Source organism: Telmatherina bonti, assembly GCF_933228915.1.
Source record: "Telmatherina bonti genome assembly, chromosome: 21".
Taxonomy (NCBI): Eukaryota; Metazoa; Chordata; class Actinopteri; order Atheriniformes; family Telmatherinidae; genus Telmatherina; species Telmatherina bonti.
In genome coordinates, this window is record NC_136630.1 from 14,753,814 (window position 1) to 14,764,289 (window position 10,476).

A 10,476-nucleotide genomic window follows, 5' to 3' on the forward strand; every position below is an offset into this window, starting at 1 on the left:
AGAACTATTTTGCAGTCAACTTTGAGGCAGAAATCAGGTTTCAGTTTGTTTTCAAGCTGTAGAGTCAAGGGTTGTGGCCTTATACAGTCTTTTACAAGGTGTATGTGGGATAGTGTCATGACTGATGGTGGATCTAGTGAGTGTAATACTTTTTATTTTTTCATTTTTTACCCATAATTTATTTTTTGTTAGTATTTCTGACTGTTACATCCCCAAGCTAAACACCCCCCACCCAATGCATGGCTAATTCTGAATGATTGTTTTATTTGTAACTCATGTCCCAGTACCCGTGAGTGATTGCAAGTTCAAGTTTCCATCTCCATTTATTCTTCTTCTTCTTCACTAATATGGAACATTAAAAGAATAATTAGAATTCAGTAGACTGTAAAGTTTACTGTTCATTAACACATGGTGTACTGTACACATATAAAGAGGGGTGACACCATAGAAGATATCAACTCAAGATAAACAAGAGGACAAAATACTGTATATTTACTTTGTGAATGATTGAATAAGCTAGTTAAATTTACCACCATGTGCACTGAAAGTATTACTCATTCCAGGATTTTGATTCAAATTTGATCAAGATCTTCAATCTTCTTTCTTGTCAAGATCCGACAACATTTTTCTTTATTTTCCAACTCTGCCACCTTTATTTTCAGTTGGCAGAGTGTGGTGTTCAGACACTTATGTAAACAGCTGGATGGCATGTTTCAGATTCCCAGCAAATAAGCAGTATTTGCAATGGTACAAGGCTGGTTTTATACTTTCCAGGTCCTGCCACATTACTGACTTACTGACTTGAGGTATGCACTAGATGAGCTAAATCTGCATTTGAGCATCTTATACTTGCAGAGTACTACTATGGAGTAAATAATGCTTTTGACATTAAATAAAACTTTTTAAGAGCTGAAAATGCTCATGTTTACTGTACTATTGCACCACCATGTGGAAAAAATGTACAGTGAAAAAGAAATTAAATAATTAAAAAAAACATAAGCTCCTTTTTTGCATTGTGTTGTTTCAGAAGAAAGTGTTCAGTTGTGTAATATTGGTGAACATGTAACTAAGAAATATTTTTATTTGTGTATTTATTTTTTCCTTCTTATTATCATACATAGGATTAGTTAGGTAACTCCAGAGCCCCCCCAGGAGACACTATGTTTGTATTTCTTTTGTGTTACCTTGCAATAAGTTTTTTGTTGTTTTTTTTTTTACCTTGTATTTAGGGATTGTCTGACAGACTCTGAGTACATATCTACATGAGTCTGCTCTGCACAGTCCATTGAAGTTGTTTGCTCAGTTCCTTTAGATGTTTCTGGTCTGCATTTCCCCCTTTCAGTATCAAGTCAACATAACACACACATACAGCTGAGTAAGCTGACATTATGTCCATGTTAACAGAGAAAGTATATTGTAGTGCTTTAACAGATTAAACACAATTGCAGACTGAGGTTTGCTGTAATCAGGAACAGTGCCAATACTGCTTTCATGATGTGGGATTGTGGGTAGACAAGTTCAGTTGATATGATTTATTGATCGAACTCAAAAGTATTGCATGATAATACAAAAGTTTTGTATGATAACACATATGTATTGTGAGGTAACAGGAAAGGAGAAAAATCCCCCATGTCCCCTGGAGGGCCCCGTAGTATTTTCTAAAATCTTCATTTATTTAAATTTCATGTAAGAACAATCTATTTCTTTCACAATTTTGACAGCTTTTACCTAGCACTCGATATAGTGTAAGTTGCAATCAAAGAACAGTAAATTGGGAAAAACTAAAGACTTGTGTGTAGGGATACACATTGGGAATGCATACTCCAAAGGCTCTATACGTAGCTCTGTTCCTGTCATTTGATTGGTTACGGCATGACGTCACATGATGAACAAATCCAGGAAGTGTTTTTGGTACACAAAGCGGAAGCACAAATTTTGCTGAACCTGAAAGTGTTTTAGGATAAAACCAGAAAACAGCGGTAAATTGAAACAAGATTACTACAATTCCGTATCTTTTGTGCATGTTAGATGTTGTTTTTTTTCTTGTTGTTAAGAGCTCCAGGAGTTGTTTTACTGGTAACATTTGGCGTTAGCCAACAGTAGCATTGCTAACTCTCCCCATCGTTATTATAGACGAGCTTTAGCCCGGAGCTAATTTTCTGCTGTTGCGTTTGTCCGCCCAGATGGTCAAAGTTAAGAAAAGTAGGTTGATTTGGTTATGTGATCAGTTTTCTAAAGAAATATATCGGTACTGTGTTTAAGAAGAAAAACAAAAAACAGCGAGGCATTGTTTATCAGAGTATGGTGATGACGCCATAAAGATGTCATTTTCCTGCTGGTTAAACTATTTTTAATAGTTGTAGAAGAAATCAGGTTCCTCTGTTGTGCTGTCAGGCGTGGGCAGACTGCAACACTAATTACTAATATCAGATATATCATACCGATTCCGCATTATACATCTACACATTGTTTAAAGTGATGGCTTGCTTGTTTATTCTTTTTCACTATTGCCTAGTATTTTATAAATACAGATTGATTTATTAATACTTAAAGAAATTACGCAACTCTGTTTACTGGTTTTATTGATCGGTATAGTCAGTAGGGTTGTTTTGGATCCTAAACTTTTATATATGTAAGCACAAATCTACAACATTGAAAACTGGGATTAGGAAATATTTAACCCCCTAATTTTATTTCTTATCTTTTTTTTTTTTCTTTCAAAGGACACTCCAGTGCTGCTCCATTCCTCTGGTTTTGGCAATTGGAGGGTGATCACTGACCTTTCTTACCACCAGTACCTGCTTTTCTCAGCTAGGCTGCTGTATTTACACATCATTGACGTGTAGCTTCATACCATCATCAGCCGTCTCATCCATAACAGTCTATCAATGGCTGGGCGTGGTGGTGGAGCAAACAGGCCTAATGGTGCTGGAGCAGCAAACAAAATCTGCCAGTTCAAACTGGTACTGCTGGGGGAATCGGCAGTGGGCAAATCCAGCTTAGTGCTGCGCTTTGTCAAAGGCCAGTTTCATGAATTCCAAGAGAGCACCATTGGAGGTATGAAAAAGATGGGTTTTATTCTAGGGGTTGGAAAAATCAAATATCAGGATTTTTTGCTTCACAATTTTAAAATCGATTTTTTTTGTTGTTGTTGTTGTTAAGTCCATTTTTTAAAATAAATAAAAACAATTCATTATAAAACATTTTAATTTTTATTGTTTTTATTGATCTTTTTACTTGTCTTCTTGGGCATTATAGCAGCAGAATGATGGTCTAGCTACTATGTTGTTTTTTCCTAATTGAAATTGAGAAAAATGATGAGCAAATAAAAGTTTTGTAGTTTTTTTTTTTTTGTTTTTAATCTATAAAAACAGCAATATTAAAGAATTGTGATAACCGCAATTTAAATCAAATTGACATCCAAAAATTCAGAATTGAATTGAATTGGGACATAGAGGCTAAATTGTTGTTCTGATGCGATTCCTCAATGGTTTTTTTTTTTTTTTTTTTGGTTTTTTTTTAGTTATAATTCACTGCAATTAATATAAGCAATACTTTCTTCTGGCAAAATTGACCAAAAATGTCTTTTTTGTTTTCTTCTCAAAATGTTAAATGTTGTTTTAAAGCAAACAGCAAAGTGTAACATTGCCTAAATAACACTGCTCATATTTAGCAACGTGTCTTTGTTTGTTTTAGCTTTTGGTTTTTAACATATTAAAACTGTAGTCAGTAGAAAATACTATCAAACTGATTAGCAAAAATTAATCTCTTAACATATCATTTAAAGCACTTTAAAATAAATTTTACAAATTGCATATCATTTAATACTTTTAGTTAAATTACCAACTTTTGTTTCATTTCTATAGTTCTGACATTCCCAGATTGAAAATGAGAAACCACTCTGATTCACAAGCAACAAATATGAAATGAAAAACCATTTTCACATGCCTGATATTCATCCTCCCTTTCTCTTCAGCTGCATTCCTTACTCAGACTGTCTGTCTGGATGACACCACTGTGAAGTTTGAGATCTGGGACACAGCAGGTCAAGAGCGTTACCACAGCCTGGCTCCTATGTACTACCGAGGTGCTCAGGCAGCCATCGTGGTCTATGACATCACTAACACTGTAGGTTTCACTTGCAGCCGTTCTCATGGTTGTAAAACACTTGCTGTTGAAGTTACTTAATACTTTTGTTTTAGTTAAAACGTGGCAGTGAAAGGCTATCTGAAGTGCAATTTAAATGGAAATATGTTTACAATGCAGTCTAAGGATGCAAAATATTTAAAGTTCAGCTTACCTCTGGTTTAAAATGTGACCTCTGTGGGTGTTGTGGATTTTAGTGGCCATGCTGTCAAGTGACAATAATCAATACTAATTACAATAATAACTAAAGTTTTTTTTTTTTTGTTTGTTTTTTTTAGGACACTTTTGCACGTGCAAAGAACTGGGTGAAGGAGCTACAGAGACAGGCCAGTCCGAACATAGTGATTGCTCTGGCAGGCAACAAGGCAGACATTGCAAATAAAAGAGCTGTTGAGCTTCAGGTATAGTGATTATGTCATAATGTGATTTCCTTTAACATCTGGGGGAAAATCTGATTATTACCAGCTGTATTTTGAATTTTTTTTCATTGCAATGCTGCATTAAATCGTTTTTCATTTGTAAATGTTGTCAGGAAGCACAAGCATATGCTGATGACAATAGTCTGCTCTTCATGGAGACCTCAGCAAAGACTGCCATGAATGTCAATGAAATTTTTATGGCTATTGGTAAGTTTTTTTTTTTCACTGCTAACTGCTCCTATGTATGATATCCACAGTATGTCCAGCAATGCTGCTTTTGTGTTTTGCATATGCACTGCATGTTATAGTCATGTTGCTGCCATTTGCTGTGTAAAAAGTTTGCTTATGAGCTGTTGGAGTCCCACTTACTAAAACCTGTTCTCCAATACGAAGGGGGTGACTCTTCCATATGATAAATACAGCTGCAATCTTCAGCACATGGTCATATTTATTATAAACAATAACTGTGACTTGAATATGTTTTTGTAAGCAACTGAAACCAAACAAATGCTCTAATATCATCATAAATATGGATGCAACTGTGCATTAAAGCTTCATTAAAGTAAATTGCTTTTTCTAAATGTGGGAAGATTTTAGGAGCTTGATCTCATATATATATATATATATATATATATATATATATATATATATATATATACACATACATAAATTTATTTTAATTCATTTGATCCTATTTAAAAGATTTTAGGGTTAGTTTTAAATTTTTAAAAATAAGCATTCCCAGACCCTAAAAGGAGCAAACAGCCTGCTTGGAATCTTCTTTAGAGTAAACATTTGGCTTTTTGAGAAATAAGCAAAGAGCACAGATTCTTTCCCACAAAACAATTGTGTTGCAGAACTTCATTGTTTTTAGTGGATGTGAATTGGAAGCTTTAACCCCAAATCCCCCCTCAGATAAGGCATCATCTACTTGCAGCCCCTTGTTAGAAAGTTGCAAAGTTCAGTAAATCATATCTGATAGAAATAAAAAATATTTTATGCAACATGAGATGCATTTTGTCACTAAAGATTTTCTATATTTTTACATGTGTCCTTGCAGCGAAGAAGCTTCCAAAGAGCGATCCTCAGGCCGGCACTGGACCAGCAGGGCGAACGAGGACAGGAGTGGATCTACAAGAAGCCGCCCCTCAGGGCCGCAGCGGCCAGTGCTGTGGCGGCCATTAGCACATACACAACAATGAACTTAGCGAATGAGCTTTGAGCATAAGAACAGCACGTAGCTAAAGCCCAGAGAGGCAGGAGAGGGCAGAGCCACTCGCTTCTCCTGCACTTAAACTGAGATTACAGATGAGATTATCTGGATCCTCTTTGATTAAAGGAACTTTTAAAAGAATCATAAGCTAGAGGGAACTCCTAGCATCCCTCACGACTTCTTTCCTGTCTTTCCCCAGTTTGTCTGTCTACCTCCCATCTCATCTTCAGCCTCTGGCTCAGCTGATTGAATACTGTCTGAATTGACTTCTTTTGAAGTGTGATGCTGAGGTTGTTTGCTATTGTCTCTCTGAGCATGTGTGTATGTTTGAGATGTGTATCTGTCTGTATATAGTCTATATAGCATACAGTATATATTAATAGATGCACACATGTTTTCTACTTGTTTTAATTTTCCTGTACTTTAGTCTTTATGGAAACTATAAATATCCCAACATTGTTTTTGCTGAAATTGCAAGTGACAGATTTATTTAGTCATTTTTTGCAGTTTAGTTCACAGGCCCCGTTTACACTAGGTATAATCGTGTGATAATATATCTGCACAGTTAAATCTTGTCAGATACATTATCACACCTTGCCAGATTGTGCTGACTCGATTCACATCTCTTGAGATCCAGGCACGGTGGGAAACGGCTGTGGTCTGGATGATAACAATCCTAGTGCATGAGTTTTTCCCTTATTCTCCCTCCTCTTCCAAGAAAAGAGATCACATTTTGCTGCCAGTTGTAAAGGGAGTGTTTGGTTTTCCTGAGATGGATCAGAATGGGACACACTTGTTAGTAATGCTGCAAAACTTTGCCTGTTGAAGCAGGCCATGATTTGATAGTCCACACACCTGAAGATCTTTCTGAACTGTGCAACAAACCCAGTTGTCTTCATTCATTGTCTATCGATATCTGTTAACACCAGAATTTTGTCTTTTTTTTTTTTTTTTTTTTTTTTTTTTAAAAGAAATGTGAAATAACTTGTAAATCTAAAGTAATAAATAACATTCAAGACCACCTTTTTGGGTTGTTTTGCTGTGTTGACACATAAGTATTTCATGGGATGCATCTTTAGGGTTTATACAGAATAATTTGGAAAAAAAAAAGAAAAAATCTGGTGTGCTGCAGTTGTCTGGACAGATTTGTCTCGCTGATGATGAAAGTGAAAGTTTAGAGTGGTTGGAATTGATGCAAAGGAATATAATCTCTGAATGCAAAACACATAGTACCATGAAGAAGTTGTGCTACAATAGCAGAAGAAGTAACTTGTTCTTAACGAGTCTTGATTTCAGCTGCAACATTCAGAAGGTACGGTAGGAATTTTTTATCCCGCCTTGTGTCAACAGTTTCTGCTACTGCTGCTGCCAGCGTGATGATGTAGAGGATATTTTCTTGGCATACCTTGAGCACCTTTGCAGCAGTTTTGAAGGCAAAAGGGGGTCCAACTTGATGTATGTAATAAATTGGCTACATAGACAGCATTTAGCTGTCAATTCCTTGCAATTGACTGCTTTGTTAAATATATATATATATATATATATATATATATATATATAAAACATAATGCACACTGTGAAGGAACACATGTGGAATTATGTAGTTAACAAAAAAAGTGGTAAATGAACCAGAATATGTTTTATATTTTAGATTCTTCAAAGTAACCACCTTTTGCTTTGATGACAGCTTGGCACACTCATGACATTAAAAAAAATCAAGAAAAACCACTAAGTAAGAAGGTGTGTCCAAACTTTTGACTGGTACTGTATATATGTATAGTGCCTTCTCTGCACTAGTTAGTTGTATGTATAGTGTATATCTACATTGCAATGAAGTTGAAAGACAGTTTTAAGAATGTTATTGGGTTTTTTTCTGCCCCGATATGTTCGAAGAATAATAAATGATGACAGAACTCTATATTCTTTTAACATATCAAACATGTTGCCTTTAGACTTATGCTAGAGGCAAGATTATTTAGATGCAGGTCTCTTCTTGTTTGAAAAAACTTTGCTTGAATTGAACTTTTCTCTTGTTTATAAACATTTGTCATATGTTTTCTTCTCCTTTAAAACAGCATGAAGCCTATTTTTGTCTAGAATAAATGCAAGGATTTAATCTGTGTAGATTTTTTTTGTCAGTGTTGTAAGTGTGATGAAGGCAGTGTTAGGGTTGTTTATGGGGGTCTGGCTGTAGTTTGGCCTTCTCTGCATTAGATGGCAGCATTACGCTTTAATCATGATACAGACTCGCAGGGGGCGATTTGATGACATCTAGCTGCTCATTTAGATCTACAATAAAGAATTTAATCAGGTGAAACAAGTACACAAATATCCCAATATGAAAAAAAAATGACATAATACAAATAATGACTAAGTATTATGATCAATTACTAAAATTTTTGATAAACCATTACATATTAAAAAAAAAAAAAAAAAAACTTGAATCTGTAAAATGGGAAACTAATATCAATGGCTGCCTTTGTATTTATAGTCATCCACGAAAGCAATATGTAAATGTATAAAAGACACAATGAAAAGGTATTGTTAAGCCAGTCCTGCAGCAGCATTGTGCTTCGTTGTGTTCAACTCATTACCCCACATCTCACCTTAGAGCACTTTTTCACTCTGGGTTCGTTCAAAAGTTCACCCATTGGTCACCAGAAGCAGTTCAGTGGAAGGGCTGGAAAACCTAAAGTTTTGAAGATTAGCTGGAAAAGTATGCAGTGATTCTGCTTCAGCTGAGTTATACCACAATATTATATGTAAAAATTAAATTCGACCTGTCCTTGTTTCTGTACAGTGCACTGAGCCAAAACATGTACAATCTAGTGCAAAAAAGACAGTTGTGTTGTGTGAAATGTTACATTTTAAATAAAGACACTGAATTACATTTATATGTGTGCTTTAAAAAAAAAAAAAAAAGCTTTATTTTGTGGTGCTGCTGATTTGTTTTGAGCTGTGTATTATGTTAACTACCCACTGATAACAGTATATTTAAATGTTTGTCGGATCTGTTGTTTCAGACCATGTTAGCAGAGTGTTTAATGCTGAATTTTTAGTGTTATGACTGCACAATATTGGCAAACTTTGTCATTCTTATATCATTGCTGAATAATGCCATGACTTGCAATACTTAGCTTTATGTTAAGCTAAAAATTTCTGTGTGTGAAACAGGACTAGTGATGCAAACCCAGAGATAGATTTAGAGGTTTTCCTGATGGGTTAAAAATATTATGTGTGCATTCATCAATTAAATGCCAATGTTAGCTTAATATGCGGGGAAATTCTATTTATAATATAGATTTAGATTCATAAGAACTTTATTTATGAACCAGAGGCAATTCATTTTGCAGACATGGTTCCCAGCAATGGACAGGATATAAGCAACACACATACACATAAAATACACATGGATCAGTCAGTGCAGGACACAACATCAGAAGGACGATCCAACTACAAAGTGTTACAGTTTTACAATCAGTGACAAAGTGGCAGAAATAAAGAGATTAATAACATTATAAAAAGAATTTAATAAAAGATATATAACACCTCACACTAAGCACCATTTAAAATGGGGGCAGGAATAAGGGAATTTGCATATTTGTTTGTTATCCTGCTGTGAGCAAGATAGCGTCTCCCAGAGGGCGTCGAGGCAAACGTCTCTTTAAGAACATGATCTGGGTGACTTTAAGAAAAGATGGCACCAAACTGTGCCTAAACAGCCATTTTGGAGACCTTGTCTGAACCGTCAGGACTGTTGTTCTCATTCACTTCATCAGATTTGAGCTATGATTTAATAATGTTTTAGAACTACAGCTTTATCATTCCAAAGGGATAATATATTCAGGATGATTATATTCATCCCGAAAGTGTTTTTGGGCTTTTTTTCTTTTTGTCAAGCCTGAAACGTTTCACATCTGTGCCATGTGCCATCTTCATTTATTCTTCACCAGTGACATTTATGCTGATAATTACATGTCTTGACAAATCTCACATAGTATACAGCATGACTAATATGTTTAAATGGACTTTATAGTTGCAGAAATATACTCATTTCATCATGTCATGATGTGACGTGTCATGTGTTTTTCTCAGTTTTGCTTCCCTGCCTTATTTTGTAGTGTTCCATGTTTAGTTCATTTTGTGTCTTGTTTCCTGTATTGATTTCCTGTTCATTATATCACCTGGTCTCTATAAGTTCTTTCACTACACCTGTGTCTTGTTAGGTGTCCCAGTATTTAGAGCCCTTGGTTTCAGTTCTGTTTGCTGGTTCATTTTGTCTGCTTCTCCATGTTAGTTCTGCCCTCAGTTTGTTCTTGTGAATTAAAACATCCTCATTCTGCATTCCTGTCCCTGCATTTGGGTCCATACCTCCACCACCAATCGTGACACATTATAGGCAGTGGCCTAAAGAATGGATCATTTTGGGATCGTTTTTTTAGAAACAGCCAACCAGCCACTTTTACAAAAATGTCAAATATAGTATTTGATTTGGTTTTATACTAAGCAGAGTCATTTTTTAAAGTTCCCCCCACAGATCCAGCCGATGGCTTGAAGTCTTACCCTTAATTTAAATGGGATGGAATATAAAATAAAAAAGAACAAAATAAAATAAAATAAAATGTCGTATTTATGTAAGTGGCGTTATTAAGTGCCATGTCTGTGTTGTTATAACACCAGTAAAGACTGTACATTAAA

At 35.3% G+C, this 10,476-nt stretch overlaps 1 protein-coding gene across 1 annotated transcript; it reads left to right on the forward strand.

The window, feature by feature from the left end:
* The first annotated feature begins 1,897 nt into the window (after positions 1-1,897).
* On the forward strand, positions 1,898-7,242 carry LOC306771246 (ras-related protein Rab-5C-like). Its single transcript, XM_079260369.1, has 6 exons — positions 1,898-1,979; positions 2,724-3,057; positions 3,977-4,128; positions 4,425-4,547; positions 4,679-4,772; positions 5,626-7,242. Exons 2-6 carry the CDS (start codon positions 2,889-2,891, stop codon positions 5,748-5,750), a joined length of 663 nt encoding a protein of 220 aa, XP_079116495.1. The 5' UTR covers positions 1,898-1,979; positions 2,724-2,888; the 3' UTR covers positions 5,751-7,242.
* Positions 7,243-10,476: the final 3,234 nt, after the last annotated feature.

Coding starts and splice junctions, on each gene's coding strand:
- LOC306771246 (XM_079260369.1), top strand. CDS start 2,889: ATGGCTGGGCGTGGTGGTGGAGCAAACAGGCCTAATGGTGCTGGAGCA. Junction 4,129..4,424: donor TCTATGACATCACTAACACT/GTAGGTTTCACT, acceptor TGTTTTTTTTAG/GACACTTTTGCACGTGCAAA. Junction 4,548..4,678: donor AAAGAGCTGTTGAGCTTCAG/GTATAGTGATTA, acceptor AAATGTTGTCAG/GAAGCACAAGCATATGCTGA.